The following is a 27,944-nucleotide window of genomic DNA, read 5'->3' as shown; positions in this document are numbered from 1 at the left end:
AAAATCTTTAAAAAAAAAGGGGGGTAGGAAAAGAGCAGTGCAAGAGAAATACAGAGGCTATCATCATGGTTGAAACAGACATGTGACAGCTCCTAGGTACACTGTATGGACTTGGAGAGATAATGAGGGACCATGGAGGGTAAGCAGAGAAAACAGAAACACAGAAAGAAAGCAGACCAGAATTGGATGATGTTAAAGATCAAGAACAAGGTACTATATACTACCTGAAACAAAGAAAGGGACTGGAATGGAGGATTTGGTTCCAGTGATTAATCCGATGGAAACAGTAAAACATTTTAATTTTCATTTTTATTATGGCACACAACTTGATTGTGCTCATTCTTCAAGACAGCAAAGAATGCTGCAGATTTTTCACAATAACTCACACTTCCAATTGCATTTGGTAACCAGGAATGAAGACTATTTTATGAAGAAAATTTATTTATATTTATCAGCAACATGACAAGAGTGAAGAAACTTCCAGATTTCATTAATTTTGACATAGCAAAGGAAAAACAAATTTGAAAGTGTTTTAAGTTGTAAATGTTAATAGGACTAAATGAATTAAAATATATAACTATAATTTAGAAAAATGTCTGTTACATAGTAAGCATCACTGTAAGTCATTACTAACATTCTCTTTGCTAGGTTCCAGTATTTCTGGAGTATCACAAACCCAAACGACAATATAAGAAACCAGGCCAATTCTAGTGGTAAGTAATCAGAAAAGCAGGGACAAATATTTTAAACAGGTAGATAAAAAGTGTAAGTGGTCAAATTTGGCATTATTAAAATACCAAGATTGAACATGTTTATGTATTCTTTCCTAAAGGATTTTAAAAGCTAAATACGGACAACAGAATAAGCATTCAAATACTTGTTGAATAAATAATATAACATATCTATACTATCAAATATGTATATATTCCACTTTTAATAAAGTGTAATACAATAAGACTAAATATCAATATTAATATTGATACTACTTTTAGTGGAACAAAAACTGTTAGATTCAAATTTTCAAATATCAATTATAGGTATTAAATTTATATGTAAAATGTAAGGTGAATAACGACACCAAAAATAGAGAATTTTAAATCAAACAAGAGACACTATCAAAATGTCTTCTGTAGAAGAAATATTTATTACAATTCTACTAAGCAGTACTTCTGTATGATACAAAATCTACTTTATCTCAAAATAAGTTCTAAGAAAAAAAGTATTAATTTCCAGCATGAAATCTGGATCTCAAGCTGACTCTGAGATAAGATAAAAACTAAATTATTAACAAACAGTAATAGATGAGAATATATGTGATATATATTTAGAATATAAGAAAATTCTAAATATATATTCTTCTTGGATTCTGCAGAGTAGCCAAAAATGCTTTAAGGATAAAAACAAATATCAATTCAGAGATTATAATTAAGCATTTAGTTATTGAATTCCACTGAAAAATATCAGATAATTAGCACATGGCCAGATTACAGTTGAGGACACACACCATGTGTATTTTTAAAAATCATTTTAGATTTGTTTTCTATTATAAAATTTCTTAGACTAGTCTAAGAGAAAAGTTTATGTAGTTCCCCTATTTAAATCAAATCCATTTAAAAGGGCCCTTCTGTTGTAAAAGGCTGTAAATCAGACTAAATATTCCCACTCTAGTAACCTAAGAAACAATAAAACAAAGGTTGAGCAAGACAGAGTAAATCATTATAGTACCATTACCATTATCAATATGCCACTCATGAAATCTGGTCTGGTCTTCCATGATATACTTCAGAGAAGGAAAATATATACAATATTCCCTTCTCTTACACAATGAAATGACTCAAGATTCTAAACAGATATAAATTATTTTGAGGGCTATTTCATTGGTGGATATAACAGTATGCTTACTTGTACAGCATGACATTTTAGATTAAGGGTTGATGTTCACATTTTTTTTCAGATATTTAACTTGAGAAACACATGTAAATAAATAGTCCCTTAAATCAGATTCATTTTCTTTGACAGAATAACCACCACCATCACCACTATACTTGTTCTCATTTCATGTATACAAAAAAAACTGGACTGATATGATAATAAGATTTTTAAACAGAACCTTACAACCTTTAGGTACAATTCCTTATGTAATATTAATGTTGGATTTTAGGTAGTATATTTTAAATGGAGTCATTTATTTCCCGATCTTTCAACGACCACTCAATTTGAATGCTAACTTAGAAAAATGTAACACCTGTTCTAAGACCATCAGTTTAAAAACCTTTTTTTCAAAAATCTCTTGTCTATAGAGAACAATGATTAATTAAGATGCTTAGGGGTAGGATATCTTGGCTAACTGAAATGCTATGCTTAAGTCAGGGTAATTGGATTCACTTTATTAATGCTATATCTCAAAATATGTATCTCTGATGGATCATTATTCTGAGGATTATTCACTCTGAATTGTACTTGAGGCAAAAATTCTGGAAATACAGGAGATTCACTCTGCATCTCCTGGATAATGGTCTCAGAATATTCCTCAGAATTAATTTTCATTTGCTTAATTCTCCTAAAAGAGGTAAATATTAGAGGCTTGTTAACTGCGCTCCAATAAATCAGTGCTTTATTCTAACAGAAGTACAGCAATAGTTATTTCTTTCAACATTAAATTCTCAGAACTGTTACTACATTCGCCTGTCATGTATATAGGCAAAATTATTTTTAAAAATTAGGTAACTCTGGTCCAAAACCTCCTAAACAGTGTAAGTCCTTCTGCAAATGAATGGCCTAATGATTGAGGGTTAGTTAGGGAGAGTTATTTAGAACAGCTTTTTAATCTGCAATTAGGGTTTGAGATTTAATGCAGTGGCTGTCCATCTAAAATTCACCTGAAATTATTCTTCACAGACTATTAAAGATAAAGACTGGCTCAAATATATATGAAATATAAAAGAAACTTTATAAAAGGTTGCAATATAAAGCACTTTAAATATTAAATATAAAGGCATATCATATATAAAGTATGAAAAGTTTATAATATTTTGCATTTTGACCCATAATACAAATGTTCTCTAAATCAGGACATTCTGTATTTAGTATATCTAATAATAATAACAGTAACTATCATTTATTAAATATATATTATGCGACAAAAATGGTTCTGGACCTATGATGTACAAATAACCTCATTTAATCCTGACAACACTTCTGCAAATTAAATATTGTCTCTATTTAACAGAAAGAGAAGATGAGGTTCAATTTGTTTTTAAAAGTAAAAAGAAGAACCAGAGTGGGGATTCACAAGTTCAGACTCCAAAACCTCCAACTTATCTGTAATACCACTTTGCCCTTGACAAAACTAGAGTCAATCCTCATTACTATTTGAGAGTTCCACATGTACAAATTTGCCTACTCACTAACATGTATCTGTAACCCCCAAATCAATTCTTTTTTAAATTTTATTTTTAAGTCACCTCTCTACCCAACGTGGGGCTCGAACTTACACCCCCAAGATTAAGAGTCACACGCCCCACCAACTGAGCCAGCCAGATGCCCCACTCTCAAGTCAGTCCTTGTAGCACTTCTAGGGTCATTCAGGAGCATTGAAAAATTTGTCCCCTGGTGCATGTGTGCATTCCCCACTGAGGTCAAAAAAGACAACAGTACCCATTCCTGTTTCAGCTCTAACTCTGTAAACAAGTGTTGTTTTTGTGGTTTATTTGGTGCCACATTTTTCAGTTTTGTGTTTTTTGCAATTCATTGTTTTAAATGAACCCCAAGCACAGGGCTGAAGCGCTGACATGGGCTCCTAAGCATAAGAAAGCCATGATGTGCCTTGAGGAGAAATACTTGCGTTAGATCAGCTTAGTTCAGGCATGGGTTATAGTGCTGTTGGTCATGAGTTTAATGTTAATGAATCAACTATATATATTAAGTAAGGTGTTTTTAGACACAAAGATACGTAAAACAAGGTTATGTATTGATCGACTGATAAAAATGTCATGACCGGAGGCTCATAGGAACCTAACCTGGTATTTCCCTTAGGAGCAATTGTTCAGTATTTGCTAATTAGTGTTCAGGGTGACTTTAGAGAACATAACTATGGTGAATAATGAAAAATCCAATTGAAAACTTCACTCCCAAGAATGTTTCCATTAATATTTCAGTGAAAAATTGTTCAGTCATTTCCTTCAAAGGTCATGACTATATCTGTGCAGTCACTACTCATCTGCGTAAGAGAAAGAAACCTTTCGTTGCCATTCTGTTTCATGGGTTGTAGCTACATGTGTCTGACTTTGCTCAGAAAATTAATCTCTCTTCAAAGCAATCTGGCTTTCCAGTGTGAAAGTCTGAGGAATTAAATTGAATTCTTATTTCTGGATGTCATGGGTACTGTTTAAATATGACTGTTTTGTGAGATTATGATTTTTAAGACTAGACTGTTACATATGATATGGACACCATGAGCAACAACAGCAACAACAAAACTTAGCAGAGGAATTTAAAAATATCAGCACAAATTGGAACTCTTACCTTTCTTGTCCAAGTCAGATATTTTATTGAAAAAAAAAAATTACAGTACTTAAAAATCCAAACAAGGACAATTCAGGATTGAAAGAAAGAAAGCCTGAAGGAGCCCATTGTCTTCAGTAAAATTTGAATACAAAAAAATGTAGACCAGGAAAACAGTTTATGGCCTAATGCACTAGTTCGATGATAAACACACACATATAGTATTTCTCCATCAAGTGAAACTTAATCACCTTTTTACAATTTAGAGAGGGAAGGCAGCTTTTACTATGGTTAAGCCATGTATCATCAATACCATGAAGCTGGCCTATCAGATGTAATAGCTTCTATAAAATACCACAGTGAGATTGCAATAAGCCTAGAAAATGGGCTACAAATCCCATCTATGCTCAAGCAAGCAGTGAACCAAAAATAAAAATAGGTAAAACTGAACCAAGAACTAGATAGCATTCATCTAGATTCATGATTGGTAAGGCAAAGTTCATAGGCCAAGGTTTTAAAGTGACTTATTCAGATCTAAAAGGCAGTCATTATACAAAATAAAATAAAAGCATTTATGTAATTCAGAAAAAAAATCACGAATTTTTACTCTAAAGGACACAGCACAAAAAAAGCTTACTTACAATGACCAAACACCACATTATTGTACCTCTAAAATATCACTTTAAATATGCAAAGGTAAAGATACTCAAAGTTGCACTTTATCATATTTAATCTCTCCAGTTTAGACAAGCAATCTAAAAGATGTCACACGCTTTCTGCTTAACACATTTTCTGAAATCTTTCAGATTGTAATACCTTTAGGTAAAAGAAATGTCAACTTTAAGTTTCTTTCCCAATCACCATATTTAAGTTATCCATTAAATGCTGAATTAACAATTAATCCATACAACAATATAAAAATACATGTATTAAATCACAGTTTTCATCCATTATGGGAACGTAATAAAAAATACTCATCATTTTAACATACCATTTTGAAGAATTCAAATGGCCTGAATGTTGTAGAGTGTCTATAAATTATACCATCAATAGAAATGTTACATTTTCCCCTCTGCTTGTGAAAATGAGCTCATGCAAGTATTTCTGACACTCACAGTGACACATATGGTCTGCCAAGGGTGTGCAAGCAGCTCTCACTTTTAAACATGACAATATGATTCAGAGGCATACAGTATTAGTTGAAATACCAGCTTTCACATGATTTCCAGAAGCTCTAAGCCAAAATGATAATTTTGAGTGGTTGCAGGTATCAGACAGAGCAGATAATTTAAAAAGTAATAATAAATGATTCTACTAGCATAGACTAGTTATCACTGTAGTTAGCTTTAAAACTAGGATGATTCTTTTTTGTAGTACAATGAACACTACACTATAAAATACAATGGGTTTGCAATACAGAGCAGATTTTCCAAGTAGAAAGCAAACTGAACAAAACAGAAATTCTAGTAAAGATTATCAACCTTACCTACTACTCATCTTAGCCCTTGTTAAAATACCCTGAGTAAAATGCAGATATTTTAAATAATGCTGGTTATGTAAGACTTCTCTAAAAATGAGCCATAAATGTCAATGCATCATGTTTATTTACAACAGTCAGAGATGTAAAAATTAGTTCTTAACCAGTCACAATATAAACATTAAGGAATACTTATGTGAGATCTGGAAGTTTTCCATTTTCTAGGTTTTGTTAGTATTTTGGCAAAGCAAGTAATACACAAATGGATTCAATGTAAAAAAAAAATCATAAAAGAGAAAAATATATAAAATTTACAGTAGTTCCACCCACCCTGGGCCAGCCTAGATCCCTAGAAAGCCTCCCCAACCAGGTTCACTTCTGACTAAAGGAAGAATACCAGTCCTCCACAGCAAAAACAGCCCCATCTTTTCATCAAAGAGGCTCTCACTTCAGTGATATTCCTCCAGGGGAAGAGGACAGGAGCCAGGTTCCCTCGAATGTCATTCCCCAGATGTTCAAAACGTAACTAATTTATTAGCATTAGAAGATTTGGTTTATAGGGGAATCTCACTGGTCCAGTTTGTAGCCTACAAAAAAATGGATTATTTTTAAGTATAACATTAGAATATGAATAAAGGATGAGGATGTGGCTTTTTATTCCATAGAAATGGATACATTTCCAAACATGACAATTAAACAAAAAAGCATGCCTACCATTGAAGTTGCGGTCCCTCCTGATTTTTTAAAGTTCTTAGAAGGCATTCCATGAAGGCGACTGAGTCTAGCTTGGAAACCTGGAAAATCAAAGTCCTCAATTTAGGAGATTCTATGATCATTGTTCCTATCAATACAGAATTCAAAATAAGTCGGAGGTAGGAAACGTCTTATATAGTAGTGGGGAAAATGCAAAACACGCTTAAAAGATCTGAAGCAATGCCTAGTAGGGTTCTAATGAGCTTAGCACACAACCACTGATTATTTAAGATTTATGGTATTATTCAGGGTTTTTCTTTCCTCCTAATTTACCTTTCTAACATTTCAACATTTTCACACTGGTCCTAGCAAGGAGGCAAGTCAATCTTTCTAATAATTAGAATGCGTGATTAATGTAGTAGCTGAATTACTGGGGGACATGTGTCTTTATAGCATCTGTGTTTAGACACTTTCATTTCCATTTTAGCCTATCCTCTTTTAATGGATATTCCTAGATTCACTCTAAGCCCATCATATTCAGCAGTCAGCAAGTGCTACTGACCTCTTCTTCCCGGATGTGACATAAGAGGGAAAGAACCAGTTAAGATACTTTCAAAGACAGGATCTGGTAAATTTTTGTCTAGCTCGGTAGGGTCTTCCTTGTCCCACCAGGGTACAACTCCAGTGATGCCGCAAGCTCCACCTGACTCCTTCTCATAAAACCAGTCACTCTGCTCATCATCACCTGTGCAAATACAAGAAATCCCCCAAAGACTCAGTTTTATTATCCAAATATAGAGTTATCAGATTTTGATTTAAAGAATGCAAGATAGCAATTAAATCTGAATTCCAGAGAAAGGATTTTTCATATAAATATACAGTAACTGCACAAAATTTTTAGTATGTCTAAATACTGCATGGGACACACTTACATTAAAAAATTATTTGTTATATACCTAAAAATCAAATTTAACAGGGGATCCTGTATTTTACCTGGTAATCATTTACATAATCAGTACAGAAAACTTCTCATTCTACACCACAGCTTCATTAAAATATTTTTTAACACTACAACAAGAACTGCCAACATAAGCTGCTATGTTTTAGAATCAATTAAAAAATGTGAAAAACAATAATACTGGTTAATTCTAGGGCAAAAACTGTAGAGAAATCCATTTAAGTTACTACCCTTTCCAAATTAAAGAAAAACAAGCCTTAATCTCCTACAGTGAATTTGAAGTATAAAACTGTAGAACCTGTTCTCTGCAGCTAATAATGGTATACAATTAGCTTAATTTCATGATTTGTATGAAGTGTAAAAGGGGAAATGATCAAGAACAGATGTGACTAAATGAAATTAATCTGATTAAGTTCATTAAGAAATAGTTGTGAAAAAGTAGATTTTAAATGAAAAGTGACAATACCACAGAGTTAACAAAGAAACTATTACTGAACGATGAGAAGCAAGGTATTTTTAAGACAGAACACTATCCATAGTAAGGTGGACTTTTGGGAACACCCACGAGTGTTAACCATGGAGAAATGATCCATTTAAAATTCAGTTTAAAATGTACCGGTGAATCAACAGTATTTTGTTTTTAAAAGAAAATGTGAATCAACAGTATTTTGTTTTTAAAACAGGAATAAGGGGAAAAAATACAGAAGAAGGCAGATGGCTTTTAAAAATAGGTGACAAATAGTTTTTTGAACATGATCCTAGATTGACTAAAGTCTTCATGATTCATCTTAGAAAAACTACTAATTCTGGTTTTTAAGAGGGTCATCACAACTGCCATAAAGTTTTCCCCTTTACAGAAAGAGATTTCTGATTTCCAAAATCTCTTAGTACAAGTATTTTTTAAAAGCAAACTAGGACAAAAACAAAAGCTTCAACTGAAAATGACTTTACGAGGAACAGCCATACTTCAAATTACGAGCGAGTGAAAAGTTTAAAGCATTTGCAAAAGCAACGCCACCAGTTTATTTCAATTGAGGATTTAATAAAAATTAATTTAAAAAAACGCACATTTCAAAGCACATAAATATTAGTACTTTTACTGAGAATTGTATTAACATTTCCTATAACAGGTATAGGTACAAGAAAAGAAAGGGAGTCACTTGAAACTAATTACCTTCCATCTTGATTCCAACTGAAACAATGTTATTATACAAAAATGAGGTTATTTTATTTTTGATGTGATACACAACCTTGTTCTTAGCAGGGAAATCAAATAGCTAAAGATTAAGAATTTGAGCTCTGAAGTCAGACCAATTAGAATTGTAGTGTTATGTGACACTGGGTAAGGTACCTCAACTCTATGAGCCTAGGTTTCATCATACCTCCCAAAAAAGAATCTCCCAGGGTTTTCTTAAGAATAATATAAAAACCTAAAGTAAACTGAATGAAAAAAGCACTTAGAAATGTAAAATATAATAAGCTCATAATAAATGCTAGCATATTATTTTAAACCATTCAAAGTTTTTCAAAGATGGACAGACTTGTCCAAAAGTTATTATTTTTTTTAAGTTTTTTTTTGGGGCGCCTGGGTGGTTCAGTCATTAAGCAACTGCCTTTGGCTCAGGTCATGATCTCAGGGTCCTGGGATCGAGCCCCGCATCGGGCTCCCTGCTCCAAGGGAAGTCTGCTTCTCCCTCTCCAACTCCCCCTGCTTGTGTTCCCTCTCTCGCTGTGTTTCTCTCTGTCAAATAAATAAATAAAATCTTAAAAAAAAAAGTTTTTTCATTTCCTTTCATTACCAAATGCAACACTTATAATAACTGAGTAGACACATGTATTTAAATGAGAATTTAGGTATATTATCAAGGTAGTCAAACTCACTCTGAGCCCTGAGGTTCTAGCATATTTCAGCAAAGTCTCTTAACTTTAAAAAGTCTATGGTCTTTAAAACAGTATGTACCTATTTATCTGGAATATATATGGGTTTGTAAGTAAGCCAAAATGAATGATCAATTTATTTTATTCCTACCAAGAGGAATGAACAGACTAAGAAAAAAATGCCTAGGTAGCTATTATTTTCTTCTTTTTTCCTATCATTAGACTATTTATAATTTAAAACAGTAAGTTTTGGGTCTTTTTTTACCCCTTAGAACTTACTGCTTTCCTCTAAAGATTCTCAAGAAAGGCAGATAACATTTGCAGGTATGCTTCCTGCCCTCTTATTAAGGTTTTTCCTATTTTCTTCCCAAATAGGTGGTTTCAAAATAATGCCATGTGAAAGTGTGAAAAGCTTCAGGGAACTTCAAAGATGTAAAAGACCTAAGTTGTAAGACATGACTGTTTTAACAGTTTACAATATTGAATTCATTAAAACTGTCTAATTACTTAGAAACTAGGGAGGATGAATAAATGTCACGGCTGAATAAAAATGACAAATGACTTGCAAATCCACCTTTATTAATGCTTAAACAGTATTAAATACATTTGGAATCAGGTGGAGAATGAGAACCAGTGTCTTGTGAACTCGCTAAGAGACAAAATTGAAAAGACCGAGGTATGTAAAGCTTTCTTAAGGAAGATAATCCTCCCTTAATATTATTAGCTCCACATGCTAGCTTTTGAAGATAATCAATTACTTTAGGTCATGAAGACAGGATACTGTTCATAGTATAAAAAAGAACTAAACCCCAGTCCACTAGGTAGGTGTGTTTAAGTTAAATGGGTTGCCATCATCAACGTAAGAAATAACTAGTAATAAGCACAACTTTAAAATGAAGACGTTTTTCCAAAGGAATAAAAAAATAGCATTTCAGTACCTTGTCTTCCCTCATCATTGGTAAATAAGCCAGCATCAGTGCTGCTGAGACTGCTGGAATCACTGTAATAAGGGAAAAGGAAAAAAAAAAAACAACAAAAAAACAGATCAAAAGAACAATTGATCTCTCAGTCGTAAAATTTTAAAGAGACATGGCAGCTCAGAGATGAAACTTAAGCCTGACAAAGATCTGAAAGAAAAGATGATTTTTTTTTTAATCAAACTGCAAATATTCTGGTTCCATTAACTACAGAGCATATTATTTTTGGCACATAAAACCACAGGAATCTAATGGGACCCTGACAGTAAGCCAGATGTGACTGCAACGAGGTGCTGACACAATTGATGTATTTTATTATCTGCTTTCATCAAATGCTTACTGCTCCTTTCTTACGCCATGCTATTCAGCCTGAGCCCGGAACACCACTGCTCAATAAAATGGGGAAAGTCTCAATCAAAAGCAGGCTAAGCCTTTCTTCAGCATATGAAATACAAGGGCCTGAGATGAAATTACTTTTCGTGACCACATTTGCAAATATTCCAGAAAAGACATTACTTAAGAATGCACAACAACTCTATTACCTGGCAAGGAAGAAAAAAGTTTACAATGGTAACAATCCATTAAATCAAAGTTAAAATCTCTCTGAGTAAAAACTGAGCAAAATATGGAATATTGCCAATATAATTAAGGAGAGTATATGTAAAAATAACAGGTTCTCCTACTTCCATAGAAGTTCGAGTGTGATACAAAGTCCTATTTCACATACAAATTAAAACAAATAGAGGAGATATTCGACTGACATGAACTGTCACTATTATAATAGAAGCCATGCTTATATGAAAATCTAGTTAAAAAAAACACAAAAAAGCAGATCATGTAGTAAAGGCTTGGCCTCTAAATAAAATTGATAAGGTTCTTTAAAAATTCTCATATACTCTCTTTTCCTGTAATTCTTAATTTTAACCAATCAGGAAGTTGCCCTTGGAGAATTTTATAATACTTTTCTGGTTAACATGTACAACCCTGTAAGCTGACTTACTAAACAAAACTAATCTGTTTAAAAAAATTAATCTGTGGGGAGCCTGGGTGGCTCAGTCGTCAAGGGTCTGCTTTCAGCTCAGGTCATGATCCCAGGATCCTGGGATTGAACCCTGTATCAGGCACTCTGCTTCGCGGGAGGCCTGCTTCTCCCTCTCCCACTCCTCCTGCTTATATTCCCTTTCTTGCTGTCTCTATCAAATAAATAAATAAATAAAATCTTAAAAAAATTAATCCATTTTAAAAATATTTAAATTGAGAGTTTAGGATTAAAATTATAGATGAGATCTAAATCCCTATGTTTCCTTTTTTTTAAATTTTTTTATTAACATATATTATTTGTTTCAGGGGCACAGGTCTGTGATTCATCAGTCTTACACAATTCAGTGCTCACCATAGTACATACTAAATCTCTATGTTTTCTGAATATGGAATATCATTTCAATTATTTGATTTTTAAAAAATAAAAAAGTATAAGGATTTATTAAATGGCACATTTTCCCTAGGAACTCTAAGTTAGTACATTTTTCTTTAACTTTCTTCATGTTAGGAGAATATATAAAGCTCCCTATACTGCACAAGTGTTAATCAAAGAATACTTTCTTAGACAATCACATCCATAATTTCTTATTTACAAATGCACATGCTCTCCTATGCACAGTGATGTCTGACTATTAAAAACACTTCAGAAACTTCATCATTTTGCTATTTAGCTGTCCAAACTACTGTTGATTTTTATTTTTTTCCTCTTCTGTGATTGCGTAGTGCTTTCTTGTTTGCCTGTATCAACACACCCTAATACAGGGCCTTATCCTACATACCTTGAGTCACAATTCTTTTTCTGAAATCCTTGAGGTAACATGAATTTAAAATTCACAATTTTTCAAATTTTGGAAAGATATGCTCTAAAATGCCTAATAGGGGTTTGGGGTAGAACTCCAGAATCAAACCTATTAATATATTTTTTCAAATAAATGAATGAATATCCACATTAAATCCAGGTCAAGCTAGGTCTGGCCACAAATGAGTTAGTTTTTCACAGCTTTCAGACTTCAGATTTATAGATAAAGGACTGTGAAATGTGAAACTATGTGCTCTTTTTCTGGGGGGGGGGGGGTACAATGGTTTTCTAATTTCTGAGTTCAGATTTACCTCTTTTAATATTCTACATACAACCAGGCTCATTGTTTACAAATATAACTTGCTGACTAAAAATATTATGACATCTTGGATGGGATCCTGGAACAGAAAAAGGACATTAAAGAAAAACAAGGAAATTCTAATAAAGTACTGACTTTTGTTAATAATGCATCAACACTGGCTTATTAATTCTGACAAGTGTATCAGAGTAATGTATGACATTAACAGCAGGGGAAACTGGGTACAGGATATACAGAAAATCTCTGCACTATCTTTGCAACTTTTCTATAAACCCAAAAGTATTCTAAAAGGAAAAGTTTACAAAACATGCATGTATCTATGCACATATATATAAATTAAATAAAATAAAATGTTTTCTATTAAAAATCTAAAATTACTTCCCCATACTTGTTGGATTAAATGTGGATTTCAAGACTCTGTAGGGATGAGCCCTACCTAAATTCTTCCCATCTCCATCTCTGGTCCTTTTATTTATGTTCTTTTTCCAACTCATATCCCAATCTTCTCTCTCTTCTCTTTTTTTTTTCTTAAGATTTTATTTAAATTCAAGTTACTTAACATATAGTGTATTTTTAGCTTTAGGGTTAGAATTTAGTGATTCATCAGCTGCATATAACACCCAGTGCTCATTATACTGAGTGCCCTCCTTAATGCCCATCCCCCAATTATCCCCCACCCTACTTCCTCTCCAGCCACCCTCAGTTTGTTTCCTATATTTAAGAGTCTCTTATGGTTTGCCTCCCTGTCTTTATCTTATTTACTTTTCTTAAAGACAGAAGGAAATCAGACCCCCCCTCCTCTAAAAGCAGCTTAGTCCCTAACAATCCTTGTCTTCTTTTGGGATCTTTTTACACGTGTTTTAAACAATATGTTTCCTTATTTATATTTCACCTCATTGACATCTAGCTAGTTGCTCCAAGTATATCATGTAGTTGTTAGCATGTTCAATAAATCAGAACAAGAACTTCTAATAAAGCAAGGTTTTTCATTTTCAGCATCTGACAGCCATTATGGCTTATCTCCAAGGACACCTCTTCCCATTTTTTTTAGCACGATATACTCCACAAATGGTTGTCAAATTAATGTTTGTACAGCAATCCCAATCCTCTGCCCCAATCTGTTCATTTCCTGTATTTTTTATTCTTGAAACCAACACATCATCTGAGAATCTTCTTTCTCATTCATCCTCCCAAATACAGTCAACCTTCCATTGATTCCAACTCTTAAAATTGCTCTATTTCTTTTCCCTCTACTATCACTGCCATAATTTACCCCTCACCTAAGGACAGATTCGAGGTCAGTGAAAGCTAAATAAAACAGTTACTGAGATCATGTTCCTTGAGAACATGTAAATCTAATTGAGTTTCTTCATAATTAAAAATTCTTCACTGGCTTCCCATTACTTACATGATGAAATCCAAACTGCCATAGCACACAAGACCTTCATGACAAGCTTACTGCTGTGGCCTCAACCACCACTTTGTTCTAGAAATAATCAATTACATGTACTTTCCCAGATACGTCACTTTGCTTCACGATCCAAGCATTTGCACAAGCTGTTCCCTCCATCCAGGATTGCCATTTCCCTCCCTATCCAATATCTGAACAACACTCAGTGCTTGCTTAAACCTCAGCTCCTTCAGGAAGTCTTCCTTCACCAGTATTTTCTACTCAGCACACTTCATTTTCATTGTTTGCTTATCTGCTATTCCAAACTATGGGGCTGTAGGCAACAGGATCTGTCTTATTTAGTAATCTTCCCAGAGAAGGAATATGCATCTAACTCTTAGGTGACAATAAAAATAGTTACATAGCTAAGTTTAAAATAAAAGAAAGGTCACCTGGGTGGTACAGTCTTAAGTGTGCGACTCCTGGTTTCGGTTCAGGTCATGACCTTGGGGTTGTGAGACTGAGCCCCCGAGTCAGGCTCTACGCTCAGCACAGAGCTGGCTTGAGATTCTCCCTCTCCTCTGTCATACCCCCGCCCCCCAGTGTGCTCTCTCTAAAATAAATAAACCTAAAAAAAAAAGACGAATAAAATAAAAAGTATTTAAAAAAGTTATTCTGGAGTGAAAACATCCTCTTCGAAAATTTGTACCTGGGCTGTTGACTGCTGGGTAGCCTGATCATACCTAATAGATACTCAAATATTTTTTACAATGAAGAAAAATGAAGAGTTTCATCTCATTTTTCTTCCAGGGTAGGTATCTGTCGATAAAAGGCAGACATCAATAAAAGAAGGGCTTGGAGGATCAATCCTAAAAGCAAGTAATCTGTAAATAATCCAGAAATGGACACTTATCTCCACTGCCACACACCCTCCCTCCCAGCAGCTGAGCAAATTAATCACTTACAAGTAAGGCTAAGTGGTCCTCAGTTACAATGGCCCAACACTACCATAGAAATAATTTTCATTCTGGTATAAAAATGTACACTTTTTTGGAAGAAAAGCAGATACCATAAACTTTTCAAAGCCTTCCTTAAACATTTTTTTTTTTTTGGAGCAATTTTTACTTCTTCAGAAAAATTACATAAATAGCAAACCATCTCCAATAAAGGGCCCATCCTATAAACTTTTACCAGGTCTGATTCATGTTTGTAATCATATTTATAAGCAAATATATATATATGATTATTAAATATATATATATTAAATCCATAGTTCACAATCTACATGATTAAAATGATGCCAATCTTACAAATTAAAATAAAATATTCTTTCCCAGTAAGGAATTTTTTTTTTTTCTGGATCATAGTTCTGTGTTTGGTTTTAAGAAGATGCCTAAAGGGATGAACAGTGTCAATACTTTCTCATTTCCTGCAGTAGCATTAGTTCTGTGTAAAAGAAAAATGATCACTTACCTTTTGACGCTGTCAAAATAGTACTTAATGATTATTGTGGTATACCTGCTTTCTAGAATAAATAGATTAGACTAGCTGCCCAAGGATCATTGCTTTTCTTATTTGTCTAATGACAAGAATTAGGTTTTACAATTCATAAATGATCAGAATTCCCAGCAATCTACAGACTTCTTAAAATATCAAGCCATACACATTGAAGTGATATCATCTTTTGATTCTCAAGAATCAAAATAAACTGATGAATTGTGACACTAAAAAGCACCAAAGGCTAAAGCTCTATAATTAAACAAATAAATAATTATAAATCCAATTCTAAGAGTTACAAATGTGCTGTTATTCAAAAGCACATTCATTCCCATTGAAAAACCATTTCCTTTTCTCTTTATAGCTGAAAATTAAGTCTTTATAACACAACCAAAGACTTCATGTAAATCAAATAAGCAATTTTGTTTTGTACTAACCATCGTAAATTATAAGGAAATATAACCATGGTTAAACAGTAATATCACTATTATTATATTTTATATTATAATAATTTAAAAATAGAATTAAAATACAAAACACATTCAAGCACAAACAATGGAGACACATATTTTTATACTTAGAGAATATAAAAGTCACCTTTCACTCATGAGTTCATCTGAAACTTTTTGCTCTTCATAGTCCATTTTGTCCTTATTGGTCTGGCTTATTTCCTCACTTTCTAAAACTACTCCTTCATCTTGGATTTTTGGCCCTTGTCTAATTATTTTCAATTTCCTTTTTTTGACTTTGTTCTTGGTAAACTCTTGATATTGGTAAGCTCTGTCATTGTCCATCTCCTGATCTCTACAACCTTCAAGGGGCTGGGTCATTGTCCGTTTGTTAGAGATGTCCTGTGGGAGGTCCACTGCCATGCGTTTTACCTTTCTCCTTCTGCGCAGAGTTCTGTTCCCAAGGTTGTCCACAGTAAAATCCGATTCGTGCCATAGAGGTCTTTTTCCTCGTACATTATTATTTAAGTTTGATGATGGCCTGCGCTTTGCCACTAACATTTGGTCATCAGAGTCACTATGATCTTTTTTATTATTATTGTGATTCTCTCTGTAGTCCTTGCTTGGTTCTTCTAAACTCGAATCAGTGCCTTCACTTAAGCAGTGGCCAGGCTCCCATGGGTGATGAACATTATACGACCTTCGTTTTCTCCCTCTCCGTTTCCTTGCCTGGCGTTTCAGAGGACAAGACATGCTTCGAGAATGATCGCCAGTTTCAGCAAATCCACCTCGAGCTTGCTCTGAGCTCTCCTCCAATGCAGAGACAAGATCATGAACCAGTTCTTCCATGGTTCGACTGAAATGCCTACATTTTTAAAGAAAGAAAGAAAAATTAAAGAAAACAGTATTAACCTAGTTTATTACAGTAGCAGACAATTCACTCTAAGTCTAAAATTAAGTTATTATAAAGAAATGTTTAAAAGTGATTTTTCTATCCAAGATATCAGTTTTAAATATTCTGACTCATTTTTAAGCTCCATTTTCTTGTATAAGTTCTTTCATTAAACATAGGAATTACTTCAAGATGCAGTAAGCATAATATCAGCAATGAAATATCCCAGTAATTTCATATTTTTACTGTGTAATTATGTAAGTTATTTTTGCTAAATCATTGTTCATTAGTCTACTCCTGCCCTTTCCCTAGTCTTCCTAGAACAGATACAGTACTTTCTCAATCCTTCTTCCAACCACCTCTTCCCCAACGATTTCTAAATGAAGGAGTAAGCTGTACAATTCTCTACTCACCACATGCTCTACCCAGTCACTACCATGATATGTGACGGAGATGTAAAGATTGGCAGGTACTTTCAAAATTTGTTGTAATATATGTAAAAAAAGAGTTTAACCAGATACTAGACATATATTTAGGCCACACTAATCTCGTAACTCAGTCAAGCAGAACCTATGTTCTTACTCAAACTGGAGCCTCGCTGGTCTAAAAAGGCCCATCATTTTTCTTATAATTCATTCTGAGACAATCTCTTGGCTTTTTTTTTTTTTTTTTTTTTGTAAAAAGAGGGGTGCCTGGGTGGCTCAGTCGTTAAGCGGCTGCCTTCGGTTCAGGTCAGGATCCCAGGGTCCTGGGATGGAGCCCTGCATCGGGCTCCCTGCTCCACGGGAAGCCTGCTTCTCCCTCTCCCACTCCCCCTGCTTGTGTTCCCTTTCTCGCTATCTCTCTCTCTCTCTGTGTCAAATAAATAAATAAAATTTTTAAAAAACGAACCAACCAAACAAACAAAAACCTGTGAACTATGTATATTACCAGTGAAAAAAGTATCTACTTGTCAGTTAGGATAAAAAGCATTCTTTAGGAACTTTTGTAAATTATACTGACCTTTCTAAACCCAACTCCCAAAAATTCTAAATCAGTTGGTGATGGGGTGCCCAAAACTGTTTTTAATTTTTAAACATTATAGGTAATTCAAATACGTATCTTTCTTCTAAAGATCATGAACAATCATTTCTGAGTTCTAGAAGCACCTAGGGATCAAAATATTCTCAACTACAGAGGTCTATATAATTTCCAAGTCTACAGCAGGTGTAGGCACTTTTCTGTAAAGGGACAAATAGTAAACATTTTAGGCTTTGCAGTCCATTAGGTCTCTGTCATAACCATTCAACTTCAGCCACTGTAAGGGGAAAATAGCCCTAGGCAAGACATAAATGAATGGGTATGGCTATGTTCTAATAAAATTTTATTTACAAAACGAAGTGATGGCTGGCCATAGTTTGCTGACCCCTGGTTTATACAGTCTGTACAGTCTATAATTTTAGGCATTTGCAAGTTCCCTATTAACAAATTTAAATTTTTTCATTTTAACCTGAGAACACACATTGTGATTCAACTGGATTTACTACTTATAAGATGATGTACACATACAGCTTCTAATACAAGTACTTACTATGTGCTAGGCCCATTTTTAAGTGTTTTACATGCATTAGGTCATTTCATTCTCACATAATAACCCTATAAGATGGTATATGAGATACACAGAAACAGAGACGTTAAAGGCAATTTGCCCAAAGTGACACACCTAGGAAGTGGTAGAAACAGGTTTCAAACTCCAGCAATCTGGTTCTGGAGCCTGAATGCTCAACTAAGTATAGCCAAGAACAGAATTCTAGTACTACACAATTCCAGTATCCAGTTCTCATTTTTGTTTATGAGTGTTGTAGCAGCAGGTGGTACTATTTTAATTGTTCAGACAGATTTAATATACGTTTATGTAAAGTCAAATGACTCACAGTCAGGCAATATATTCTTCTGAACAGAAAATAGGAATGGAAGACCTGAATCAACGCCAGGCACAGGGCAGTGAAAGTGGTGAAGGTGCGTTGAATCTGAAGAACCAGTGCTGTAGCCATCAGTAAAATGTACACTGTGAGTAATTAACTAAATGGACATAGTCTCTCATTTAATGTGGGTTTGTATTTTCCAGATCTCCTTCAGCATTCTGAATGAATAAAACCTATATGGACACACATTTAAAAAAAGAAAGTGGTGATTCAAATATGTATTTTAAATAAACTCTAGAGAATCACTAAAAGGGTCCTATATGTTACTCAGGTTTCAGATCTTTGCATCTGATTATAAGAAATATGCATCTAATAGGAATTAGCATTAAGCCAAAAAAGGGCTACAATTCTGACTACATTGATTCAAATGGGTCTTTTCTCCATTACCTCTATGTTAATAATCACCCTTTTGTTTTCCTTTTATTACAACAAATATTTTGTTCATTTCCTTCAATACTATTTCTTTGGAAGAAATGTAGTCCGAAAGACCTATTATCTCTGAATATAATATTGCACCTTTAATAAAATTCACTGGAAGCCACTTTAACATGTATTATAATAAAGATCCTTTGTCTAAAAGAAGACTCAGTATCACCGGGTTCTCAAGTAACTTACTTTTTGAAGACTTAGTTTTCTTATCAATGGGTGAATGACTAGGTCTAAATATTAATGTGAAATTGACTCAATGCATGATTATAATCTCCAACTAAAATTGCAGGTTACTTCGGAAGTCATAATCTAGTGCTTTACTTTAGAAAAGAAAATGTGGTGGTCCTAACATTAGATAAGGGTTAGCAATCAGATTCAATCCATTGAAATTTATCTTCAATTAATTTCATTTAAAAAATATTGCTGTAACAAACATAGCTTAAGAAAATATAACTGATAGTATTACTAACAATGTAAGTAAAACTTTTTTTTTTAAACATTTTATTTATTTATTTGACAGAGATAGACACAGCGAGAGAGGGAACACAAGCAGGGGGAGTAGGAGAGGGAGAAGCAGCCTTCCTGTGGAGCAGGGTGCCAGATGCGGGGCTCGATCCCAGGACCTCGGGATCATGACCTGAGCTGAAGGCAGACCCTTAACGACTGAGCATCGTTAACCCAGGTGCCCCCGTAAGCAAAACTTCTTTATAATATCATTAAAATTGTCACCTTACTTGATTTTATACTGTTTTTTTTTTTGAGAAAATAAAATACCTTAAAAAACTTTTAACCAGAAGAACCCAATTTATTCCATGATGCTACTCAAATAGGAATCAGATATGACTATCAAGTAAAACAATTACTTTAAAAAGACTTCTTGGGGCGCCTTGGGTGGTTTAGTTGGTTAAGCGTCTGACTCTTGATTTTGGCTCAGGTCATGATCTCACAATCAGAGTTGTGAGATACAGCCCCATGTCTGGCTCCATGCTGGATGTGGAGCCTGTTTGAGATATTCTCTCTCCGCCCCCCACCAACTCTCTCTCAAAAAAAAAAAAAAAAAGAAAGAAAGAAAAAGACTTCTTAAAAACCCTATAAAAACACAGAAAAAAATACATTTAACATACGTGCCACTCAGAGTTCAAATCACTTTTTTCCCCTTCAGTTTCAACTAACCAGACTCCTGCAAGCCAAAGCCCTGTTAATGAGCCAATAATATTAGAGTCAGTCAGTCAAGCTGCTTCACTTACATCTCTCAGGGAAAACTGGCATCAACTGGCCTCACAGAAATAAAGTCATTATAGGAGACCATCACATGATCAATAGCTCATTTATTTCCTTGGCAATAACACTGAAAATCACTGTATGGAAACACTTTATCTTCAAGATCTTTTCTTAAATAAGGTCTTTCCTATTTAAGAGGAAACCTGGAAATATAACTTTCTTGTATAAAAACCTGTGTTTATTAAGCATGCATAGTTGTAAAGTTTAAATTATAGTAAAATTAAGTGAATTACCACTTAGTTAATTTGAATAACAGTCACATTTATAAAACAATTTCTCTTCATTTGGAATTCAATGGAAATGATATCTTTTGAGAATAGTTTGCATTGGGTAAAATATCTAAGATAAGTTAACTAACAGCTTTCTTAAAATACTCAAAATGAATAGAATTATAGTCCCATTATCTATATAAAGTTGGATTTTGTAAAAGGAAATGACCTGAGTAGACAGGCATTTTGGTTTTGTGTAGGCGGTAGTACATTACGTAATGTTTCTGGTTCAAGAAAGAAGACTCAGGAAGCTGGCTTAGTCCAAACTTACTGTTCATATGTTCACAAAGGACTGGCAGTTGACTGATAAATGAAGGACTCTCAAATAGCAGTCAACAATGTATAAGCAGGCATGGTAGGAGATGAAGCCCAAGAAAGCCAAAACTGAAACCCCCCAATAACTAACAGCTAACTACTGTATCAACAACTATTACTTTTTGAAGACTCTCTTAGCAATAACTACTATTCCTAAGAGGATAAAATATAGCATCTACAGAAAAATTAAGGAACAATTTCCTTGCCTGGACACTGATAAAATAATTACACAATTGGACGACAGATATGTGTGTCTACTGAAGAAACCCAACAAGTTCATTACAAACAAACAAAAATCTTTCAGATATAACAAAAAAGGTAATTGACTACAGCTGTCAAATATCTAGATAAGGAAAAAGAAATCAAATATTCCTTATCACCTAGTACATGGTAAAATTCTCATCTTCATCTCTGTAAAACACAAATTATTTCTCCTACAAAGTTAAGTAACTCTAGCAGTGGAGTGCTAAAACGAAGTTAAATGTTGCTAAATACCATTGCTTAACTGGCTTTTAAAAATTTAAGGAAACAGTCATTTATGTGTTAGTTTCTATATGATTAAAAACTCAATGTGTACAAAAACAATGTATGAGGAGTACATAGTCAAGAGCTATGCTGATGAATGTATGCTATGACTGATCACAAGCTTAAGAAAATAGTCTCAGAATTACATGTCTCAATATTCATGTTACCTTTTACTTAAGAAAGGAAAGGTTCTTTGGTCATAAAAGTACAAATTAAAATTAACACATAATAGTACAGATCAAGACAATGGGTGACTAAACAGGCAAACAGTGAGCCTTAAAGACGCCACATCAAGGGCTAAATTTCATGACTAATTCAACAAAATATTATCTGTGAGAATTATTTTAAGTTTGATGAAAATTTCTGCTGCTCATGACAATTTATAAATTTCCTTTTTTAGTGGTAATATATTTGTCAAAGTAAATCTTTATCTCAGCCTAGTAACCTATTGAATGATTAACAGAATTAAATCCTTTTATATATCTTGGGGAAGGTCATCTTAGGAAAAACAAAATAACCCTAACATTAAATGTTAACATGTAAGCTAGTTTAGAAATTCCTTGAACTACCTATTAAACCATTAATCAGAATTAACTTTTTCTCTTTTTGAAAGAGGTAGCAGGGAGGTAGGGGAACATATCTTATTATGAAACATGTAAATAATTATAACTTTACATTAACACTAGCCAATGCATATGGAACAGAATTCTCTAGGTGGGGGAAAAGGCTGGGAGGAACCTGTAGAGAACACGAGCTTTTAAGTCAAATCTATGAATCTGGAAGCTAAATTTGACTATTAGCCAGAGAACCTTGAACAAATTACTTATCTTCTGATTTTGTTGATTCATCATAAAAATGCTGTAATTTCTACCTCGAAGGGATTCTGTGGATACTTATGTGTGAGAGCAGTTATTTCATCTTTCAACAACCTCTATACCAAATAAAGTGGTCACTGAAATACCAAATCATTTTGCTTTTAAGGTAGAACCACACTATGAGTCCTGAGGCTATAATAATAAAAGCGCAGACCTTATCCTTTCTGTGTTCTTGAACCACTCTGAATCATGGGGAGAAGGGGAATAACAGACATTTGCAAAAATCTTGCATGCAATTTCAAGAAATTTGTGCACTCCTTAAAGATTTTCAAGGATCTTAAAAAAAACAACTAAAAAACAAAAAATTAATGCTGTGCATCTGAGTTAGTCCTATACAGATATACAAATATAAAAAAAAAATAAATTATAGAAAATCATCCTTCCAAGTTAACAGTCTCAGGTTCTCTACCAAAGAGAAAAGCTCATTTCCTATAATGGGCCCCAAAGTTCCCCTAACTTGCACTCAACTGGAGGTGCTAATGGCAACTGCTATTTTGTTACCACAGGAACACCCAGAAAGCTTTCTTTCCTCCTTAACTAGCAATCTGGGGGAAAAAAAAAATCATACATAGCTTTAGAAAAAAGTATTAATTCTACTTTCCAAATAGTGATTTAATAAGGCAAGCTCATTTATTTTTTAAATTTGAGAAACATTCTTCTGATTTCAACTTAACGACTTCAAGAGTCATTCAAAACTTCTTTAATCACTTTCGAAATGTAAACTACTGAATAAGAAGGTGCCTAAATGAAATAAAGACGAAGTCTAAAACAAACAAAAATAATTTAGCGTCTAAAAAATAATTCATTCCAATTCTTGTCAACATGCATATATTAGAGCACATCTAGGCAAGTTTCTAATATGTATCAGATGAGTCTCATTCATTGCTCATACATGGTAACTATTCAATATTTATTGAATATATAATATAGTCTGAATTTCTAGAATAAGAATGAAGACAACTTAATATTTATTACAAGTATCTAGCATAATGCTTGACACAGAACAGATGTTAAAAAAAGATCTGTTGGATGAACAGACCAATGAATGATTAAATGAATGAATGAATAACAGGAAAGTATGACTTCACTAAAAATTTAGACAATCCAGATTTCAAATTTTCTGGCACAGTAACAAGCCAGGCACTCTTAATCTCTTAGCTAAGTAAATGTGGTGGTAAAGGATAAATCATCAAAGATGGTTTAAAAGTTTCCAGCTTGACATTCATAAAAATGCTAAGAAGCTATACTAATATTAATGAGTTCCTTGGCCAAAATCACACTGGCCATTGCTTTGATTGCTCATTGTTGAAACAGAAACCTGACTCAAAACATACCTGATAGTATTGCATTCACCTCAAGATAAAATGACAAAAAAAAAAAAAAAGAAAAAAGGCATTTATTTAAAAAAATGCACATTAACCACCATGCAGTTTTTCAGACCTAAAGATCCAAATAATAACTAAATAGGAATGAAACTACAGAAAAAAGAAAAAAGATCCAGAATTAATATAGTTTATTCTTAAGGTTTTTTTTTTTTTAAAACAAACCACATAAATTTAAATAAATAGTTTAGTTCATATTATCAATGATAATTCAGTACTTTCATCAAGGACTTAATTGTAAAACTTATTTAGTTCAACCTTTAGAATCTTAAAAACAAACCAGAAATTGACTTTAAATATAAGTCACTAATAAAGTAAAAAGTAATAAAAGTGTATCTAAATTATAAATATGATCTATCCATTAAATTAATCAAGTTTTAAAAGGCAGGTTTACAATTTACCAAAATACTTATGCTTTTTGGCCCTTAATTTCAAAATTGTATGTGAATGATGAGGCAGGAAAAGGAGACAGACACTATCAGCTATGTTTTGTAAAAATATAACATAAACCACTTACAGGAACAACTTGCACAAAAAATATATTCATTTCCTGACATACACAAAAATCATAGGATTTTTGTTATTTAATTGTATAAAACTTGTCTTCTGTAGGAGTAAATTACAAAATAAAATATCAGTTCTACTTTCAACAAATTGTTAAAGAGAGATAAATCATCTATTATTTACCCATTTGGTGCCTAAAAACTGAAAATCTAACCTCGACATTGGAGAAAAAGTTGAAGTCAAGATGGGACATCAATGTAACAGGAATTCTAGGTGAGTTAAAAAAATCGGCATATTCTTTCCAATTTAGATATTCCTGAAATAGTGTACCGTAGTCAGACAAATAGGACGTATACCAGGATGGTTAAGAATTGTTTTTAGATATACCAGAATCACGCTGCAAATATGGTATTTGGGCTAGTTATTTAAACTATATTTGTTCCTGTTTCACCATTTCTAAAATGCAAAAAAACGATAGCACCCATCTCAAAAGGTTTACAGGAGATTTATGTCCATAAAACCTGGCACTAAGTAATGACTCAGTAGTAGCATCCCTGGTGGCACTGAGATTTCATAACTGGGATAAAACATACACTCATAGTATGGTAAATGTCTGATCAATGAAGGTAAAGAATTTCATTCAGAAGCACTGATTAAGCGCTAGGCACTATGTTATACTCTGATGCCATAAGAAAGAATAAATTCTATGCTGATAATTGAAAATAAGATAAGCACTTTAAGAGAATTGAAGGACGGTTTCTCTGTATCATAAGAAGTTACCTAACTATAATTTGGGTAGAAGGTGAAAGAGAGGAAGTCATACTTTTTAATTAAATAGCCATCTATCCTACACATCAGTATCACTACAGCAAGAGCCGACCAATCTATATAGCACATTTTGTCTCGCTCCCTTAACAAGGTATTGATTGAATGGCGAAACATTAAGAAAAGGTACCTACTAGATTACTGAAGAGGGAATTCAGGGGTAATGGAAGTGTCCTATATCTTGTTTTGCGTGGTGATTACACAGTATATACAACTGTCAAAACTAAAAATTCTAAACATGTAAGAAGGGTTTTATTTTATGCTAATGCCATAGGACACCATTAAAAAAATATGGCTCATTTAAAAAAGTACTTCCTGCTTTCTCACTGGAAAATGTGAGATTTTAAAAGTATCACCAAATCTATCCCCATTATAAAAGGTTCTACAGAATAATCTAATCTCATTCAAAACAGTTTAGGCAAGATATTCTTTTCACTTTTAGTGATAGGTGATGCAAAGAACGTCTTTGTGAGATCAGACTACTAAAATCCCTCAAGGTCTCATTCACTGCAGAATCTAAGAATGGACATATATTTTTTCAGCCACAGTTCACCCGTTTTTCAATGCTTCTTGTTTGACACTGTCAGTGGGAAATGTGCTTGTTTCACTGCTTGTCCTGTGTATGCCTGGAGGAAAAGGTCTTGGGGAAAAATAGGCCTGGCATCACATTTTCAAATAGAAATCCAAAACCCAGCTTCTAGCCCCAGAATGTGCATGGCAATTTTGGCCAACTCACTTGTGCTCGTGATAATCTCCTGTTACAGCACTGTCATAAAGATAAAACACGTTAATTTGTGAAAGCACTTTGAAAAGTCAAAGCAATTATTCCAAAGTGGCACTGGTGATGGGGTACTGCAGACATAGTCAAACCCCAAATAAATCCTGGCATTTATATGTTCTTAGGGAACACTCATACACACCTCATTTGAACTAGAATGGAACTTTGAAGGAGTAGAAAACAGGTAGGTCACGCCCACTTCCAAAAAAAAAAGGTGGGTGGGTGGGTGGGTGAGGAGGCCTCTTCCAGTACTAAACTTCCAGAACTCTAGAATTCTGGGATTTGATCTTCCAAGACACGTGGTATAATCTAGTAAATTAAAAAAGGGAAGTGAGGGAATAAGGCCTATATTAAGAGAAATTCTTTTGTCCCTAGCCTTGTCAACAATCAACGAAATGAACTGCTCTCGAACTAGAGAGAGACCTTTACTCCCACAATATCGTAGAGTGTTAGGCAATCAGAAAGCATTTACTGTATTCCTTCACAAATCTTTAGCACACACCTCAACGCTTTCCTCAAATCGCTTCCACCCCAGGCACGAGTGAGAGCAAGGCCTAAGTGTCTTCAGATCATCCATCACAACTCCCTCCCCCTCCATTCCAGGTCCAGCGGCCTCCGGCCATCACACCCTTTCCTGATCTCCCATCCCCAGGGCCGCCAGCCTCACCAGCTGTTCCCGGCGGCTGGAGCTCCGATCGGTTGGCGCCCGGCGGCCCCGAACATTAACGACACCCAGGAGCCTGACCTCGAGGCTCCGGCCCGAGAACAGACTCCAACTACCACAGTACCAGCGACTTCCAGAAGCAGTTCAGCATTTTGAGCTGAGCTTCCGGAAGCAGACGGGAGGCAGAAACCGGATGTCGGGAGCAACCACTCCCTCTTCTCCCCCCCCCCGGCCTTCCTCGCCTGGAATCTCCTCCTTCTACTCACAGAAAAGAGAGAGGCAAATCCCAGGAACTTTTTCCTGCGTAAATTCCTTGATTTTCCTGCTAGTATTCTGCAAACTGAAACGGGGTGGGAAATAAAAATGGAGTATACGAGACGTTGAACCCCCCGGGACCGGCATTATGGTTTAGCCCGGTTGCCGGGGAGACCGATAGTAACACCCACGCTCCGGCAGACGCCGGGAGGCTATGGCCACGTTAGCTCGGCTGCAAGCTCGGTCGAAGTTCGTAGCTCAGCAGTACTACTTCAGGAACAGGTAAGGCGTCAACGGGGGAACAGCGCAGAGGGCTGTCTTCACCCCAGCCAGGTGTTCCTCAGCAGTAGTTTCCTGTTAACAAAGTTCCTGAATCAGTGAATACCACCCACTTTCCCCCTTCGTGTGTCGGCCTGAAACTTACTGACAAGTTTAAAAAAAGTAGTGTTACCATACTGGGGGATTAGAGATGGGAGAGGGGCCGAGACATAGTTACCAGTTTGAGAGGATTTGAGAAACAGCCCACTATAGATACAATTGTAGAATAAAGTGTTTTTCTTTGACATCATCACCCCACAGTTTGATGAAAGCAGTGTCCTCCTTGTTGAAGTTTGAATAGCCTGACGGATCACCCAGGCTCCTTAGCTGGATGCGCTTCGTGGGTCTCCCATCTCCCTGGGGATTTGAGCCTCCATTATTTCACAAATACTGACTCAACTGTTCTGACGACTCATTTGTCTTCCCAAAGGGACAGTATCTAAACTATTCTGATGAGATAATCAGTGTCAATGTGTTGACTAATAGAAGTGGAATAAGGAAGATACTAGTAGCCTTATCCATCTGTCTACACCCAAACTTCTCCCTCGGGGAAGAGTTTGGTTTTGACCGTGGCGTTCTGGAAGCGATGCCTCAGGGGATTTTCCAATTTAAGAGAAACAGTAAGAGTCAATTAGATAATGGTAGACGGTAGTGAGATGGCTGACCAAGGGAAAATATGTCGATAAG

The 27,944-nt window shown here is 34.6% G+C and overlaps 2 protein-coding genes across 20 annotated transcripts in view; one reads left to right on the top strand and one right to left on the bottom strand.

Annotated features, from left to right (window-relative positions):
- The window catches only part of GPATCH2 (G-patch domain containing 2), a 175,000-nt gene extending 147,938 nt beyond the window's left edge, over positions 1–27,062 (bottom strand). Inside the window, exons 1-6 of one of the 3 annotated variants that reach the window (XM_027611703.1) lie at positions 26,688–27,062; positions 16,130–16,846; positions 10,448–10,509; positions 7,236–7,418; positions 6,695–6,774; positions 228–6,567 (exon numbers count right to left, since the gene is read on the bottom strand). In XM_027611703.1, coding sequence (XP_027467504.1) covers positions 6,535–6,567; positions 6,695–6,774; positions 7,236–7,418; positions 10,448–10,509; positions 16,130–16,846; positions 26,688–26,743 — 1,131 coding nt within the window. In that variant the 5' untranslated portion in view covers positions 26,744–27,062 and the 3' untranslated portion in view covers positions 228–6,534. Of the gene's footprint in view, positions 1–227; positions 6,568–6,694; positions 6,775–7,235; positions 7,419–10,447; positions 10,510–16,129; positions 16,847–26,522; positions 26,660–26,687 lie in introns of those variants that run through there. The other 2 variants (XM_027611701.1, XM_027611702.1) reach the window with 2 other exon arrangements.
- Positions 27,063–27,099: 37 nt separating this feature from the next.
- SPATA17 (spermatogenesis associated 17) overlaps positions 27,100–27,944 on the top strand; it is a 250,590-nt gene continuing 249,745 nt past the window's right edge. For 16 of the 17 annotated variants that reach the window (XR_003523443.1, XR_003523438.1, XR_003523436.1 and 13 more), the window contains exon 1: positions 27,100–27,221. Coding sequence is in view for 10 of the 17 variants with exons in the window: in XM_027614219.1 (XP_027470020.1) it covers positions 27,154–27,221 (68 nt within the window). In the remaining 7 variants the exon portion in view is untranslated. The remainder of the gene's footprint in view (positions 27,222–27,944) is intronic. The other variant, XM_035722607.1, reaches the window with a different exon arrangement.

The sequence above is a fragment of the Zalophus californianus genome, chromosome 10 (genome assembly GCF_009762305.2).
Source record: "Zalophus californianus isolate mZalCal1 chromosome 10, mZalCal1.pri.v2, whole genome shotgun sequence".
In the NCBI taxonomy this organism is placed as follows: domain Eukaryota; kingdom Metazoa; phylum Chordata; class Mammalia; order Carnivora; family Otariidae; genus Zalophus; species Zalophus californianus.
Note: the sequence above shows the minus strand (reverse complement) of the source record. Positions and strands in the feature narration are given on the sequence as shown.